Source organism: Puma concolor, chromosome A1, assembly GCF_028749965.1.
Source record: "Puma concolor isolate L17-30 chromosome A1, mPumCon1.1.hap2, whole genome shotgun sequence".
In the NCBI taxonomy this organism is placed as follows: domain Eukaryota; kingdom Metazoa; phylum Chordata; class Mammalia; order Carnivora; family Felidae; genus Puma; species Puma concolor.
In genome coordinates, this window is record NC_141667.1 from 125661820 (window position 1) to 125680523 (window position 18704).

Sequence of the window (18704 nt, forward strand, 5' to 3'; positions counted from 1 at the left end):
TCCTTAAGAAGGCATTTTGAAAAACAAATATAAAATTTGGGGCTCATCACTACATTAGTAATTTGAGACTAACAAAGATTCCTGGTGAGGTGAGCATACTAATACCCAGCACTCCCGCCCCACTCCCACTATGTGGGAGGCCAGCCAAGTGTAAAATTCAGGAAGGTCTGTCACTCTGTTTCTATCCTTACTCTCTGTTCACTACTAGCATCATTTTATTTCAATTTACACTCACCCAATTTTATGAATCTGTAAGATCCAGAAAAGTAAGAAGCAAAGATTATGTAAACTATTATCTATTACAGATCAGATACATGAGAGTGTGGGTGGCTAAGGCTGAAATGGCTGACCTCTGTAAACCATCTTTCCTGTTTCCTGATACAATTCCTAACAAAATAAAGGCTACGCAAGACTTGTTCTTTATTTTAAAACGTTACTTAAATGGTTTCTGATGTATTGCTGAAGCAGTAATGTTCCACAAGAGTACACTGCCTGTTTCAGGAGGCCGCCCTGCCTGGCCTGGGAGGAGGGAGAGAGCGCCTGTCACTGACAGTCTTCTTCAGATGAATGAGCTTCTATTCACCCTCCAGGGACAGGGCTACTCACTTCCAACAATGACAAATGTGCAAATGCAACATCTCAACCCTAGCTCTCTGAGACGCTAACCTCATATACTAGTGCCACGCTTGACAACAGTCAAAGGGGAGGCTGAGAGGAGGGGTTTCCTAAATGTCTCCTTCTGGGGTTCTAGAAATTTGGGAGAGCAGTTCATACTGTAACTGAAGAAGAGACTCAAGTTTAAATTAAAAATACATAGACCAAACTTCCAGAGAACCTGGCAGAACACTCTGCAGTTACTTCTAGATTTTCTCTGGGAATATCTCTGCTATCACGGTAACTTGTGTATTAACAGTTTAAATGTCTTTGATTCTTGCTAATTCAAGAGGTGGCCTAAGACTGACACTATGACCTATGAAATCATAAGCTTTGAAATCATGAAGGCCTCTTGTACTACCTATGCCTACACTGTGGAAGTTTGGACCTTAGAGAAGAGCAGAACATTTCAGAAAACCAGCAACTCCCTGATTTAAAAAAAAAAAAAAAAAAAAAAAAAAAAGCCCTGGATTTTTGCTGATTTTAGGAGTAGCACAGTAACAATTTATGCTGTGGAGGAAAAAAGAAATGTCACAGCCAGGCTGTGTCATATCAACAAATATGACATCTGCACACTACAAAAAAGACAACTTTTCATTTAGGAACACTCTGCCTTTATACTAGATTTTCTCTTCTTAAATAAAATTTATGAAGTTCCATAGTGGGAAAAAAAACCCATTATGACAATTTCTCCTCTATTATACATGTGTTGATGACTTTTAAATGAAGGTTAAATTTGTGTAAGGTCAGCACAAGTTTCTTCCCACGGCCCTCAGTAACTGCTTCTCCTTCATATTTGGCTGAGGGTCTCCACTGCCCCTTACTCTGGAACCTCTGCAGGAAGTGAGATTTCTTTTTGTTCTTGTTGGTAAATTAATAACCTAACAGCCTATGCCCATTGTGGGGAGTAAAACAAGTGAAAAGAACTTTGGAAAAGGGAGCTCAAGTCCACAACCATAACCATAAAGCTCAAGAGGCTGAAGCTCAAAACCTGCATTACTTGCCATTGTGGCTCTGGGTCATGCTACCACCTAAGTTCTCCTCTTTAAAATGGTTGAGTCTCGGGGCGCCTGGGTGGCGCAGTCGGTTAAGCGTCCGACTTCAGCCAGGTCACGATCTCGCGGTCCGTGAGTTCGAGCCCCGCGTCGGGCTCTGGGCTGATGGCTCAGAGCCTGGAGCCTGTTTCCGATTCTGTGTCTCCCTCTTTCTCTGCCCCTCCCCCGTTCATGCTCTGTCTCTCTCTGTCCCAAAAATAAATAAACGTTGAAAAAAAAAAATTTAATAAAATGGTTGAGTCTGAGCTCTCAACAAGTCCAAAATAACAGTAACTCAACTTTGTAAACTTGACATGCATCAAGTGAGAAGTCCCAACTACACATCATATAAATTTCAGAACCACTCAAGAAACTTCTACCAGTTATTCCCAAATCCACAAGAGAAATGATGATGGAACAGAGGATAAGCCTCCAACTTTCCAATTTGAGGAAAGGGTGTTGGCTACCTTATTAGGAGTAACAAAATATCTTACCAAAAAATGAAGTATGCATGGATGATAGAAAAATTCCAAACTGGATTGTGGTAATGGATGCATACTTCTACAAATTTAGTAAAAATCAGAGTTGTATACTTAACAGGGGTAGGTGTGAATTTTATACTCTGCAATTTATACCTTCCAACTCTTTTTTGGTTTTTGATGCAGGGCTAACCAGGTAATTGAGGGAAATTATCAGAGGCTAGACATAAGAAAGCAGAAATTCAAAGAGTTTTATAAAAGAAACCACTGAAAACAGTGCTTGCACAGGGGTGGGAAATAGAGAAATGGATATGTTCCATTCTGTGATTAGAATTTGGGTTTTTAATGGACCAATACACCTTGGCCCTCACAAGGTGAGGTGTCCCTAAGCAACCGGCAGAAGCAACTATAAATGGAAATTTTCTCTGATAGAAGGTCATCCAAGCCCAGGCCTCAAAGAATTCTCATATACAAAATTCCAGGAAGGTAAATTTACAATAAAAAATGCAGGAAGTACACAAGGAAATAAGTTATCTTGGGCAGGAGTAAGCAAAACAATTGTGTAATCAGATTCATAATGACTACAGATACTCAAATGATCAAAACTAGAGTATTAAAAAATATATTATGTTAACAGAAATGAAAGAAAAGCAAGCATACAAAGTTAAAATACAGTAAAAAATGACTAGCCGTATTTAAGAAGGATCAAAGTAGAACTTCAAGAGAAAATCTGTAACTTCTATACCTCCTAGAAATTTAGTATATATCACATACTGTTAAAAAGAGACGTACTAACCTGTAAAATCAAACTTAAGAACTTATTCAGGAAAACTAAGAAATTTTCACAATATGGAGACAATGCACAAAATTAAGAGACATGCAATTACACTGAAAGTATCTACTATTCAACCATGAGGGATTCAGAAACAAAGACAGAGAAAGGGGGAGTGGCAATAGTGAAAGAGAATGAAAAATTTTCAGAGTGGATGAAATATAAATTTCAGATTTGGGAACACAAAGTCTAAATAGGGGAATAAAAAGAAATCCATAACCAGACATACTACAGTGAATCTTTACAACAACAAAAACTCTAGTTTTAAAACAAGGTCTTAAAAACAGAAAGTAAATACAAATTATCCACAAAGTAAGCTCAGAAAGACTGACTGATGACTTAACAGCAATGACGGATGCCAGAGATGGGGAAATAGTATCTTCAAATCACTGGAGTTGGGGACCTGGCAGGGGGATAATCCTAGGACTATACATTCAACAAAACTGTTATCTCTAAGATTTGGGGCACAATAAAGACTAAAAACAACCCAAGATCATTTACTCCAGACAGATCTTCCCTCCCCCTACTAAGTTTGTAACAAAGATGCTTTAGGAAGAAGAGATAATTCCAGACAGAAGGCTTAACAACATGAAAGAAGAAATGAGAAGCAATGAAAATAATGCATCAAGTACAATTTAAGCAAAGTTGAAAAAATGAATTCAGCAATACCAATAGTACCTAACTCATGGGACTAAAACTTACAAGAACCAAAGTACTGGACAACAGTAACATTTAAGTTGGAGAATGACTGAAGTCAAAGCATTTTAAGATTCTTACATAGTTTCAGAAGGAGGAAAAGATACTGATTAACCCTCAACCACTCAGTTAAACATGCATGCTAAAATATCCAGAACCACTACTAATAAAACAGAGTTTACCACTTCCAAACAAGGGGGGTGGGGGGAGAGGTGGGGGGAGTGGGGGGTGGAGAAGAGGAGGCGAGAGGACTCAATCCATGCAAAGGAGTCAAGACAGTTAAAAACAGAGGAGGGATGGAAGCAGAGGGTTAAGGAGAAAGAGAACAAAATGCAGCAGTTAAAATGAATCCACATGTCACAACCATAATGAATGTATATGAACAAAACTCTCTAACAGGAAAAAAAACTTTACTAAAGTGAGTAAAAATAAGTAAACATTACTCTTTATAAAATACATTTAAAACATAAACAAAAGTTGTACACTGTCTTTAAAAACAAAGGATAAAGCTATACTGGATGATCGGAAGGAAGCACTTGACTCACAGCCCTCTGTCCTCCCCAATTATGTCACTGGGAGGCTGAAGGCCACATGCCAGGTAGGCTCCTCACCAGATCACAGCTGTTTGCACCTGAAGAATAGGACCTTGTCTTTTAAGAGACAAACCACAAAAATTAAAAACAAATTTTTTTAAAAGGAAAATAATGTGGTGTCTGTCAGTATACTGTATTAAAATGTTGAGCAACCCTATATATTTAATCATTCACTGACCCTTAAGTATAAATACATAAAAGCCCCATGTAAGGATTCTTTTCACATCTTTAGCATAGGCTTATTTCCCATGAAAGAAAAGGGGGGGGGGGGCATTCTCCCTCCATTCTAAGGACAAGAACTACACAACTGTATTTCATCCTTTCCTTCTTGCTATCAGGAAGTTCAGTGCCAAATCCAAACTCAGTCATGGCAATTATAGTTCAAGATTGTCTATTATTCTTTTCCTGGTTCCTGATTTTCTACATCTACCTTATTTTATCATGTCTCTCTTTATTTGAAATAAGCTATATCAAATGTAATTTTAGGAAGAGGCGGGATACAAATATAAGCATCTCTAGTAACAGATTTGGAAATTGACTTTATTAAAACATCATAAATTATTTTAAATGGCTTTGATATTTGGTATTTTTAAAAGGCTTTTTAAAAGGCTTTCATTGTAAATCATCACCCAAGGAATCATTTCTATTTACTTGGTATCACATAGACCATTTCAAAAGTTCTCTATTTCTATCTAACTGCCTGAATAATCTCAGTACACCTAGAAAGTGTGCCTATCTAAACATCAGTTCATCAGCTCTACTGATGAGGTAACAGGAGGGCCTACTCTTCTGGAGCAGGGTAAAGACTGGGCAGGGTTTCTCTGATTACTCCTACCAATGCTCCAAGAGAAAAGAATGTTGATGTTCCCTGAGAACAAGGTTCATCTACTGCCTTCACTAGACCATCCCAAAATCTGAGTAGGTAGTTAAGTTCGACCAAAAACACTTGTTTGGGTATGAGATGTTAAAATAGTACACACAAGACACTTTTGTTTGGCGGAGACTCAAGCATGTGAACTTACAGACCTTTAAAAATGTGGAAAGACATGGGGTGCCTGGGTGGCGCAGTCGGTTAAGCGTCCGACTTCAGCCAGGTCACGATCTCGCGGTCCATGGGTTCGAGCCCCGCGTCAGGCTCTGGGCTGATGGCTCAGAGCCTGGAGCCTGTTTCCGATTCTGTGTCTCCCTCTCTCTCTGCCCCTCCCCTGTTCATGCTCTGTCTCTCTCTGTCCCAAAAATAAATAAAAAAACGTTGAAAAAAAAATTAAAAAAAAAAATGTGGAAAGACCAAGCTCAACAGGTTTAATAAATTCTTTTGGAATCCAAGGTCAGCATTCCCCCCAATGATACTGACTGCTTTAAACATACTACAGTCCTAGAAAATGGAAGGTTCATTTAATTTGCTATTTGCAGGCATTTCAGCCTATAGTATTATACAGAGGCACTGAGAAAAATACTGAAGCTGTCACAGGTGGATCACATAAGGTCAGTGTTCAATTCAAATGCTCCTTTACAGAGCCTTCTTCAAGGCCACTTTCCTGTACATTATGGGCAAACCACAGAATATAAGTTATAATGCAGATCGTTCAATTTGCAGTAAAAATACACACTTTAAGCCAATAATGTCATACCGTATGAAGTCCTGGATAATGGGAAATACTTTGGAGTGAGGGGTGGGCATGTGGCAACTCAACAAGTAATGATAATCCAACTCCAAAGCATAGCAGTTAGGGGTACCTGGGTGGCTCGAGGGTCGAGCATCCAATGTTTGGTTTCTGCTCAGGTCATGATCTCATGGTTTGTGAGTTGGAATCCTGCATCAGCTGGGAGCCTGCTTGGGATATTCTCTCTCCCTATCTCTCTGCCCCTACCCCGCTTGTGTTCTCTCTCAAAATAAATAAATAAAAACTTAAAAAAAAAAAAAAGGCATACCAGTTACATTTACCTTCTGATTCTTAATACACAAAGCAATGAATGAGATACTATCTTATTGTAGCAAGTTCATAATGATAAAAGGCCTATTTTAATGCAATGTCTGGGGCTGAGAGGAAAGGAATACTAAATGATATATGTTTTTAGAGGCAAGATTTCATGAATGGCATTTTTCCTATTTCACTCTCAATTCGTGAAAAAGGACTCAGAAGAAAGCAAAATTAAAAGGAAAAACTGACTGCTCTTTAGCTATTAAGCTGCTCACAGCCAAAGGAGGTAGGCTAAGAATGAAGCAATTAAAAAGGACACATGGGTATTGCTTCTTTCTGACAAAATAAATATTTTACCTCAATATGCTTAAAAATGAAGAGCAACATAAAGAAATCATTAACTTGATATGGGAGAAAGAGTCAAGTATAAAAGGTATTACAGTTACCCTGAAGCACAGCCATGATCTTTCATAAAAAGATGAAAGAAAAGCCCTCAGTGCTATACTCCAGAACAAAAGAAAATGGTGAAAAGAACCGTCATGCCGCTCACCAGTAATGACCCTCAGCTCTTGCTCCCTTACTCACGGGCCTTGGGGACACACAACCTATATGCACCCTTCACACAAGAATATGGGCTTCAGTATGATGTGGGAACGGATTCCACTGACAAATGTGGTATGAGACACGCAGAGGTCCCAGCCAGAACCCAAGAAAATAAGAACAACTTCATGGCAAATACTGTTATTTGCCTTTTCAAATAAAATCACAAAAGTCATTTACTAAGGATTGAATCGGCAGCCAGCCTCACACAGCCTTCCTGACACTAACTGTGCACACAGAGGGACTGGAGGAATTTGCTTCTGTTCTAAAAACTTAAGAGTCAGTATGTGGTTTTTAGTCTTGAAATTCATCTTGTATTTTCATCATGTGATATACAAGGAAGGTACCATAAAAGGTTTCCATTTCTAAGTGGGTGTTATTCCCTAATACCACTCAGAAACTATGAATATATTTGAAGCAACTTTACATGACACCCCAAATTAAAGCATAACCCTTTTATACTATTTTACTTGGTCTGGGAAGAAAGTATTTTTATTAATGCAATAAATAAGACTTCCAAAAACCAAGTTAGCAAGTGCCAACACATCTGCTCCAATTTTATTTTGGTCATGTATTAAAATGCTACTTAAATAACAGTTTTAGCTCTGCTTCCATTTAAAACACTGATAAAACGGTTAACTTTTTTCACATATCATCTCAGCACCATTTATACCACACTGTACAAAATACACATACTATATAAATGTATTTTAATTGCTTCCCTCTCTCTAGTAGAACATAACCTTCATGGGGGGAGAGATTTTTGTTTCATTTGCTACCATCTCCCTAGTGCCTAGAACAGTGACTGGGACATATCAGGAACACTGTAAATATTTGTTGTGAGACTCCATCATAATTTTTTTTCTCCCACAACTCTAGAAAATCTGCTATTGGTTGTTGAAAGCTTGGTGCTAGCAAATGAAAATACTGCTCAAATCAACGTCACCTAATTTTTAAAAAGTTTCCAAATTTCCCCATTCATCTTCACATCCCAAAAGATTGTACATTTCATTCCCTCATATACACATGATACAGAATGAGAAGAATATCAAGTTTAATAACAATGGTGTTCAGTCATTACATAGAAGTCTGAATTTCTCAAAGTGTGGTTCTGAGACCAGTAAGTGTGAATCCTCAGGGATGGTAGTCCAGGGATCTGAAGGTTGAGCACCTCAGTGACTTAACTGTTTATTACCTGAGAACTAGTACACTCACTCATCTGGTAGTTACTGAGCACATACTTGTTCCAGGCACTGTTCTAGGCCCATGTTCTCAAAGAATTTACATTCTATTAGAGTATGGGGTGGGAAACAAAAAACATAAGAAAACAAAACAATCCCAGTAATTTTAGATAGTGAAAAATGTTATGGTGGCTATAAAACAGATGACAGGGTTAAAAAAAAATGGTGGAAGGTGGAATGGAGGGGATGAGGGATCCAGGAGAGCCTCTCTGCAGGGGTAACATCTGAGCAAAAGCCTGTGGGATGAGGGGTGAGAAGTGGACAGAACATTCCAGGCAGAGGGCCCAAGCAGTGCAGAGGACATAAGGTGGTGACATGTTTGGCTTCACTTCAATGCTAAAGAACACATTTTCTAACACTCAATAAATCAGACTACCCAGCTGAAGGATCAGACATGAGAGGAGTGCATCTAACCCCACAGAGCAGCTATCTGATACATGGGACCACTCAAATACTCATGGGAAAACTGGGGTGAAAAAAAGAAAAAGAAAAAAAAAATCTGTGGGAAGGTGAAAGGCAGCTGGAATCCACAAAGAACCTGCTAGAATATAAACTATGCTTCCTATGGTTATCCAAATATTAATAGCGTAATGATGGAAGTTACCAAAAGGGATATTGGAAATAATATAGATATGTTTTACCTAGGTAATTTAGACTAAGATAAAAATAAACGGATTCTAAATGGGCTAAACGGCCAACTATATACTAAGAACTGTTCAGTCGAGAATGATTTCTAGTGGCAGGCTAAAAGGTTCTAGGTATTTAAAATTTTTTCAGTAGCCACATTAAAAAGGGTGAAATTAGCAAAAATAATTTGGTGTTTCTAATCCCAAGATATTACATATCAACATGTAATCAATATAAAAAGCTAATGAGTTTTGTACATTCTTTTTTATCCATACCCTATCTTCGAAATCAGGTGTGTATTTACACTTATGGTTCCTCTCAATTCACTGTGTACACCAGTAAAAAGATGGACAGAAGTAGCTGCAGAGAAGGAGAGTGTGGCTCCCTGTTGCTAACAACCAGAGAACCCACCAGTGCAATGTGAGGCCTGGGAGTTTCCCACTACAGAAGCACTCCAAGAAAAGAGAAGTAACGATTCATGGATGTTACACAGAAGTGGTTTTACGTACAAGAATGAGAATCTATGATTCTATGAGGAAAAAACACTCACTGGGGTGTGAAGAGATGGACCCAATTTCCTGAGAGAGAGCAGAAAACCTAGCTCCCAAGGGGGAGAACCTCCAAGGAAAAGAACAATGCAAGAAGAACCAGGTAAGAGAAATGGTAAGTCACCGGGTAAATGGCCAAACATAAAGCTACAGGAAACAAATACCAGCATGGTCTTACCTCTTCCATGTAGCTTTATGACTGTATAGCAATCGACCTAAAAACCAGGCATTTCACATTCCTTCAAGATGGGGAGGTGTCCTATAATAAAGAATGTCTGGTTTTTGTCCTGGTTTCCTGGGAGGAAACTTCTTCCATATCCATGAGATTTCAATCATGATAGGAGTGTCTCTGTTATTCATCATTGGCCCTGATGGTTTATGTTAATGAAGTAACTCCTGGTGGGCCCCTAGATAAGTAATGCTAAGCATTCTAGTGAGTTCTAGGAGTTGTTCTAGCACATTATCACACCTGAAGTGGGCCATGGGAAGCCCCATATTTGTAGCCAGTGGGTCAGGGTATGGGTAGCCTGGGGATCCTCCAAACTTGTGGCCAGCATTTGAAATGAGGGCAGTCTTGTAGGGGGATGATGGAAACTCCTGAATTTATAGCGTCTTGGGTCATTGGTACAGGAGGCAGCTGACATCTACAGTGAGGACAATCTTGTTGGGGATCATGCCCTTTTGCTGTGGGGCCTGTGCTAACTGCAGATGGTTAGCACAGAATTTTAATGCAGTATTTTAGAAAGACAAACATACCTGGCAGAACTCTAAATGGCTGCAGAATCAGAGCCCCCTCCTTTTCTGCTAGTGGCCTAACACCACTAGCTCTACTCAACTTTCCCACAAACTCTTCTCCTAAACCCCAGGAAAAACTATAAATGACCACAAAAATCAATGTCAGCTGACATTTATTCCAATTTAAGAGGGAATAGGAATGAAGAGAAAGGAAGTAACAAAACAATCACAATGAAGAGCCTCACTTTTGTTCAAAAAAAGTCCCTCACTTTTTCAGTGTTCATAGTAATACTTAAATCACAAAAGTCATGTGGGGAAGAGAAGCCGTGTCACTGAAGAATAAAGTTCTGCCATGAGTCAAGTATTGGAGCCTTCTACAACACTTTAAAAACTCATTTCCTTTTCAAGCACATATGCAATTATATATCCTAGTATCTCTATTACCATAAATGTAATTTAACTGTTTGGAGAGTGGTACTACAAAGCCTTTACTTGTGCCTCAAGCAATAAAAAGGCTGTGCCATTTAATACATACATAATAAGTATGGAGGGTGATGTGGGGGGGAGGGCACAGAGAGGAAAGAGGTGAGAAAGGGGTCAGAACTGAGTCGTGATAGGGAACACCAAACTCTAAACTCTAAGGGGCCCTTGGTTAGAGATGTTTGGAATTAAATAAAAAGTAGAAGCATGGACAAAGCTCCTGAAGCAAGGTCTCCAGGGCCATCAGGTCCACCAAATGCTTCTCAGTGTTCACTAAATCAGCAAGCTCAAAAGGCACAGTCCTCAGTGCTGGAGGACCTAAAGCAAGTTACTTAACCTCTCTAAGCCTCAATTTCCTTACCTGAGAAAGGTATTATGGAAAATACATTGTATTTGAATATACCTGGTGCACAGCAGGTGCTCACCAAGCATCAGTTGTGTTGGATGAGGATGATAATGCAGGCCCAAATAAAGAGTCCTCCAGCTGCAGTACTGACAAAGGCTGCCCTCTGAGGTTCGGGACCACACTGAGCCCTTTCCCATTCCACTACTGGTACTTGTTACCCCATGCCTTGGGCTGGCTGCATTTGCTCTTGCAGGCACATTTTCTAACATGTAGGCTACTTATAGGAGGTTGGCTTCCTAAAGATAATCTTTGTGTATTTGGAGGTACACCCCATGCTATCATGTGACTCTTGTGAAAAAGATAATGCTTAATGGAGACACAAAATGATATTCTTCTGCTCTTAACTCCAAATGAGAGAATCATTAACTTGAATAGAAGACTGACCTATGTATTCTGTACATAATTAATTCAGGTCAAAATAACATTTAATAGTCAAAGAAAACTACATGTAAAATTCGTAATGCATTTAATGTTATTACTGATGTTTTCCTTGGAACGTTTTAACGGTATTAACCTGGCCTAATGTCACTATAAATCCAAATGCACAAGAAACACATTTTACATAAAAGGCCCATTTTCTGTTCTTACGTAGTAAGCAAATTACCAAATGGTCTATGGAATATCTTTTCCAAATATTAGATATTTTACGTTAAGGTTACAAAATCAAATAACTTCGGTATGTGTTTACTATACATGTCAATTTTTAAAGATAAAATAATAATGAATAAGTTGAACAATAATATAATTTCACTTATTAAAGGCAGGACCAAGTCTAACTTACCTGGATATTAAATAGCAATTCACCTCTCTTTTTTCTTGTCACCTTACAAAACAAGCACTTATATGAAGATTTTTACTGTTCAACCATATCTAATTAACAGCATGTTTCTTCAATTTTAAAATAAGATGAATGGGGGCGCCTGGGTGGCGCAGTCGGTTAAGCGTCCGACTTCAGCCAGGTCACGATCTCGCGGTCCGTGGGTTCGAGCCCCGCGTCAGGCTCTGGGCTGATGGCTCAGAGCCTGGAGCCTGTTTCCGATTCTGTGTCTCCCTCTCTCTCTGCCCCTCCCCCGTTCATGCTCTGTCTCTCTCTGTCCCAAAAATAAATAAAAGTTGAAAAAAAAAAATAATAAAATAAAATAAGATGAATGGACTGAGTCCATGTCTCAGGCAAAAAATTAAGCACTCGACATACATCATCTCTATTAGATTTAGACCTCAAAATAATCCCAAGAGTTATCAATAGTAACCTCATCTTACAGAAAAGAAATGGGAACTGAAAAAGGTTAGGTAATTTGCCAGGATGCAGCCTAGGATATAAGCCATGAAATTTCTCCAACTTCTAGACACGACGTCCTTCTTACAGGGTCTTTTGAGTTCAGGTAGGTAATTATCTTTATTTGCATTAACATTAAGTGGAGATGTTAAGTTTCTAGGATAGGGACTATCTATATTTAACAATGTACAGAATTAATGTAAACTGACCAAAATGGTAGTTTGGGATGGATGTTAAGTAATAATAAAAGACTTTCATTTTATACAGATTGTGTATTACATGAGCTTCCTAAAATTTTTAGCTGAGTAAATAATGTGATTAAAAATCACTACACTTCACCAAGTTACACAGTTAATGAAACTGATAATACACTTACCTCAATCAATTTGTTGGCATGTTCACGGAAAACTTGAGCATATTCCTTAACTTCTTTCTCATTTCCATTCTTTGCAGCTTCAATCAATACTAAAAGTGGAACGTTGGTTTCCAGGAATGAATCTGAAACATGGTCCATGACGGCTTTGCGTAGCTAAGAATTAAATTGTAAAAATTTGATTTTATTTCTACTAAGAAACTAGACTGCTTTTTTCTCTGGTACTTTTAAATCTTAGTGGAAGCTCATGATAGCCTGGCTGCACTTATATGAGGATCCCTCATGTAAGCCATGAAGTTATATAACATGGGACAGAGGAAACATGATCCTAAAGTAATGCTTATACTATAGTTATAGCATTTTAACAACAAAATCTTAAATTTCAAGATAATATCCCCCTTTTGGGGAGAATTAACAAAACTAAAACTTTTTTCTTAAAGGAATAGTACAAAGCTGAACAGAAAACAGCTCTGGATTGAATTGATACATATAGCCTTGGAACATATGCAATTATATTCCTAACTAAAAGTGAAAAGAGAGGATTAAGTACTTTCTGGCTTATCTGAACAGGGTTAGCACACTATGAACCTTAAACCTATTAACGGTTATCTTTATAACCGTTTAAGATATGACTTCACTAGAAGAAAAACAAAGACACATTCCATCTTTGCTTTTTATCAGACATGAACAATAAAATGTCTATTAAGTCTGGAAACTATTATTACTACAATTTTTTTTTTTTTTAAAGTAGGCTTCATGCCCAGCGTGGATCCCAATGAGGGAGTTGAATTCATGACCCTGAGATCAAGACCTGAGATGAGATCAAGAGTCGATCACTTAACCGACTAAGCCACCCAGGCACCCCACTGCAACTTCTTTTTAAGTCTTAATAACTAATTTGATCACATTAGTAATAAAATTACTAATTTTATCACATTATGCATACAAATAATACATTTATCACATACATAATACATTTGATTTAACAAACGAAGAGATTCTTTCCTCTGTATTTACTAACTTGGAAAACTGAGCAACCCAAACATCTTTATCACCACCTATTTATACTGGAAGCACATCTTCACCAAGGATCTAAGGGAACTTCAAGTGTGTAATCAGAACGGGGCAAGTCAAATAACAGCAATTTCTGTCTCTCCTGTATGTAATCTAGTACCACAAGATCCTTCAGGGTATTTTCACAGGTCCCCAAGTCGTTTGAAATTCATTTTCTTACCTGTACATCCTTTTCACACTAAAGCTAATTGATTCAGTCCATCCCAGTGGGACTCCATTATTCCAGGTCCCCAAGAGATTTTATTAGCTAGTTAGAACCTTATTAGCTACCAAATAGAGATAGGCAGTTTCCTGTGACAAACCATCCTTTTACCCCAGTAAAATATATGGGCCAAATACTTCCTAGAATTTTAACCAAAACTACAAAACTGATAACTTAGGAAAGCAATTGACACGTTTTTTCCCAGCTTACCTGTCTACGCAAGTCTCTAGTCTTCTTAGTCATTTTATCTATGGCAGAATTGAGTGCATCACTTCTTTCTTTACGTCCAGCCTGGAAAATAAGAAAATTACAGCTGATAGCTATTCTTGCTCAAATCAACATTTGTTTGTTTAACATTTATTTATTTTTGAGAGACAGAGACAGAGTGCGAGCAGGGGAGGGGCAGAGGGAGAGGGAGACACAGAATCCTAAGCAGGCTCCAGGCTCTGAGCTGTCAGCACAGAGCCCGACGCGGGGCTCAAACCCACAAACCATGAGATCACGACCTGACCCGAAGTCAGACGCTCAACCGACTGAGGCACCCAGGTGCCCCAAACCAACTTTTTTTTTTTAAGGCAATTTCTTGGGGCGCCTGGGTGGTTCTTCGGCTGAGCATCTGACTTCGGCTGGGGTCATGATCTCGTGGTCCGTGAGTTCGAGCCCCACGTCGGGCTCTGTGCTGATAGCTTGGAGCCTGGAGCCTGCTTCAGATTCTGTGTCTCCCTCTCTCTCTGCTCCTCTCCCACTCATGCTGTCTCTCTCTCTCTCTCTCTCTCTCTCTCTCAAAAATAAACACTAAAAAAATTTTTTTTTAAAATACAATAAAAAGTAAATAAAAAGGCAATTTTTTTTAGCCCAAAGTTGGGAAATAAATGCGGGCACGGCAGGGGAGAACCATGTGACTTTGTTCATAAAAACCTAACCTTACAATTCTTAGGCTCCACATTATCTGATGGTGAGAATTGATGGAGTTTTAACCAAAATAAAAGAATCCAGGAGATATGACTTTCACTTAAATGCTTCTGCTTGAAAAATTAAACTTAATATTTTAATTCAAGGTTCAGCATACACCAATTTCATTAAAGAACCAGCTCTCCTTGAACTTCAAGCAAGAAGAGATTACACCTGATTTTGATGAACTGTGAGATTTGAACAATGTTAAAATGTGAAAAATGGCACCTGGGACCAAAACAATGTGAAACAATGAATTTTAAAGTTAAGATGTACCATGATGGGTCAGAGTAAATAATGTATATTATGTAGCTCGAACAAGAATGCTTTGTAAGATTTCTTCAGCCATATATTTTTAAGTTCTAGGCTGAGCTTAATCCAATTGTATTGCACAGAAAGAATGTATTAGTCACTCTGAGACAGTTATGTAAATGGGCATTGCTCCAGGGTTCAGGAGGTTGAGATTTGCATCCGGGAACATTTTAAGCAGTACCAAAATAGATAGTAGCTGGAAGAAAAGGAAATAAAGTTAAGTTACCCCAGGGAGGACTAGCCACGTGCTTGGAAATACCTTGGTAAGACATCAGGTGAGTCAGACTATAAAGTATATTAAAAGTTTTTCCTTACTAAATACCCAGCCAACCAATGTGAAATAAAACATGTAGTAATCACAAGATAGATACAAATGGACAAAGGAATCTAACCCAATGTTCTACTTTTGGGTGTCCTCAAGGCATTCTGGTATAGATATGCCATCAGTACACAAGCCAGCACAGCAGGTGAATAGTTGGGATGGAGAGATGTGGTTTCATATTTTCTCAGTGCCTTTTATGTACATTTCTAACTCATTTTCTCTCTTATCCCACATCTATTAAATGGGGAAAATGACACTTGTCCCTCTGCCCCTATCTCCATTGGTTGTAAGAAGAGAAAACAGAAGAAATGTTAAGAAATATAGGCTATTTAGCAGAGGACAAAAAGATGACAAGACGGGATTTTAGGAATACAGAGAGTTGAAATACAAGTGCTAAATTAGTACGTTCACTATCAAATCTGGTTAGGGTCATATCCATTATCTTTTCCCCCAATAGTTCTGTATTGCCAATAAAGTTAAGTAGTTCAGTAATATTAATAAGTAAAAAAAAAAAACCGGGGGGGGGGGAATCTCAACATAACTGATTGAAGTATGAGAATTTCTACCTGCAGGAATAAACTGTGATTTACTCATAGCCTTCAGTCAGAAAATAACTTGACAAATATAATTAGTTACAATCTCAAAGATCAAAAGAGCAGGATCTAAGGCAAAGGTGACTAAAACTGAATTTTTTAAAAATCAAATTGACCTCATAACTAATGCCTTAATGAGGAAAGTCTCAGTACATTCCTTAGACACACAAGTGCACACTTCAAGAAAACTTCTCCCAGTCATGTTTGTCGTTTTTCCTAGCCACATTTTAGGATGTTTCTAGTAGATCATTTATTCCAGAAAACATTGGCTATCTAAAACCCAAAGGATGGGCTAAATGACCTCATGAAAACTCCAACCCCTTGTAACCTCGAATCCCCAGAAATTTCCTCAATTTGTGCAGAAGGGTTTACTCTGCAAGTTACATAAAGCAAATCCTCAAACTTGATTTGAGGGGATTTACAGCCAACAGCAAAATTTACTTTAAGATGGAACCCAGACTATGAATCTGTTAAATCTGTACTTGTCAAACTACCTTAAAAATCTATTTGTCTTTCTTGTTACTGTAGGAAATAAAAGTTTATGCCTCATTGATCAGGAAGGGACAGTTCAGAAGCAGTTATTTACTGAAGCTTTTAGCTTATACTAGACAGACCACCTTTTAAATCAAAACCCCTCTAACACACACACTCGCACGCGCGCTCAACTTTAGAATTCCAATCATTTAAAATAGGGGTAAGTACACATGCATCTACACACTTACAACCTTAAAAATGAGCTTGATGAAATTGGAAAGGTTGCTTATTTGTAAAACAAGATTTTACTTCTCTTTGAAATTAAAAGTCTTAGGATCTTTTAATTCTAGTTTTAGCTATGTCAAAGTAAAGGTGCTCATTTAACCTTTAAAGTAAATGATTCTCAACTCCTACCTACCTAATTGAGAGACTCTATTCCATCTAAGCAGAGAGGCTACCTAGGTTCATTCACATTTGATATATTTGTCCTGCTAACCAGTGACAAAAGGGCTTTCTGAAAAAAATATTAGGCATATTTGGGGTTTCAACATATAGGTTCTCCTCAGCAAGTTAATAGCAGCTGAAATGAGGAGAGAAACTTCTTAGCTAGATGGCTTCTAGCAACATAGTTCTAGCTGGGACAGCAAAAGGGCTTTCAAAATCCATCTTCAACAGAAGCATAAAGAAGCCACTCCACCTGCCTTTTGCGTGGCCAAATAATAAATTCTATTTATTTAGACACACTTTTTACAGAGCACCTACTTTGCATCCACTGGAGTAGGCAGGACTAGCCACAATCCTTCTTTCAGAAAGTTTACAATCTGAGCTAAAATAATTCAGAACAACATATAATTTAGCAATACTCTGTATTGTGCTGGGCCTGGTAGGAGTTCTAAATGAATTAACAGTGGGTCAGAGTAATAAGGGGAAGTTATGCACAAGATTAAAGTCAGGCACTGATTTTTTTTTAATTATTAATAACTGAACTTTTCAGGAGGATTTTACCCCATTTTTGGTGGTAACCTGTGAAAAAACAAGCATTTTTTTTCTTCCAAAGACCAGACCCTTGCCTCACAAAGAGTAATCTTTTCTCCTATAACAAATTTACAACTCCCCCCAAACCACTCCTACCTTTGCCAAAGATGACACTATCGCACTGTTGTGACTGGTGCATTAGTCCACAATTATTCACCCATACCCTACAACCTCTCAACTCGAGTTCTAGTTGGGCTCTAGCCCAACTCTTCCCATTCGGGAAGGTATGAAATGTGTCCCTGGCACAGCTGGCGGCATCTCAAGGTACATTTTAATCCCTAGAAATAATGTGACAAATGTTCCCAGGTGAGCCTACAAAAGCCTACTCAACCTAAAAAGTAACAGTACAAAATAAACAGCACTTCCAGGGAAAAATAGAGTGAAAACTTTTACAGTGCTTCCAGTGAATGAATCTATGGCACCATTCCACCAAATCCTGGGAGATCAGAACCAAATGTGAACTATTCCTTTATCTTTCTGGAGAAAAATATGACAAAATCCAGGATGGGGAAAAGTTAGCCAATACGAAAACAGTCCAGCACAAACTGATGCATGTAGCTGAGATATTCTAATCTCTTTTTTCTTAAAACAGATGCTAATACTTACACATTAAATAGCTGCTGTAAGTTAGAAAGTTAACAGAAGTACAAACAAGTATTTAAAGCAAACAAATACAAAAACTAAGTATATGAAAGTCGTAAAATAAGGCCTTAATTTTGAAACTATTAATAACCCAGAAAAAAAGAATAAGATGACCCAACTGTGAGGATATTTCAGAAGGATTTTAAAATGCTCATTATCTGGGAATATCAGGCTAAGAACTGTTGATAAATCATGGAACTGTTCTGATTTCTATGTTGATTAACAACAATTAAAAAACCTTCTAAAGGGCTCTGATCTTCTTTGCCCTACTTAATTAAGATAATGTGTTAACAGGGAATCTTTGTTTACTGACAATTTTACAACATCTCATGCTCATCCAACAGGTACTGGATCTTGAACATAATATGTCAAGGGTGTGTTTGCTTTATTTAATATAAGGAAGATTCTCATCAGTTTTGCCATTCATTAAAATTACCTATAGGGGCGCCTGGGTGGCTCAGTCAGTTAAGCGTCCGGCTTGGGCTCAGGTCATGATCTCACAGTCCGTGAGTTCGAGCCCCGCATCGGGCTCTGTGCTGACAGCTCAGAGCTTGGAGCCTGCTTCAGATTCTGTGTCTCCCTCTCTCTCTGACCCTCCCCCGT

The 18704-nt window shown here is 38.3% G+C and overlaps 1 protein-coding gene across 4 annotated transcripts in view; it reads right to left on the reverse strand.

Annotated features, from left to right (window-relative positions):
- The window catches only part of CTNNA1 (catenin alpha 1), a 311490-nt gene that overhangs the window by 33549 nt on the left and 259237 nt on the right, over positions 1–18704 (reverse strand). For all 4 annotated transcript variants that reach the window (XM_025924622.2, XM_086702905.1, XM_086702902.1 and 1 more), the window contains exons 8-9: positions 13983–14063; positions 12500–12652 (exon numbers count right to left, since the gene is read on the reverse strand). In XM_025924622.2, coding sequence (XP_025780407.1) covers positions 12500–12652; positions 13983–14063 — 234 coding nt within the window. The remainder of the gene's footprint in view (positions 1–12499; positions 12653–13982; positions 14064–18704) is intronic.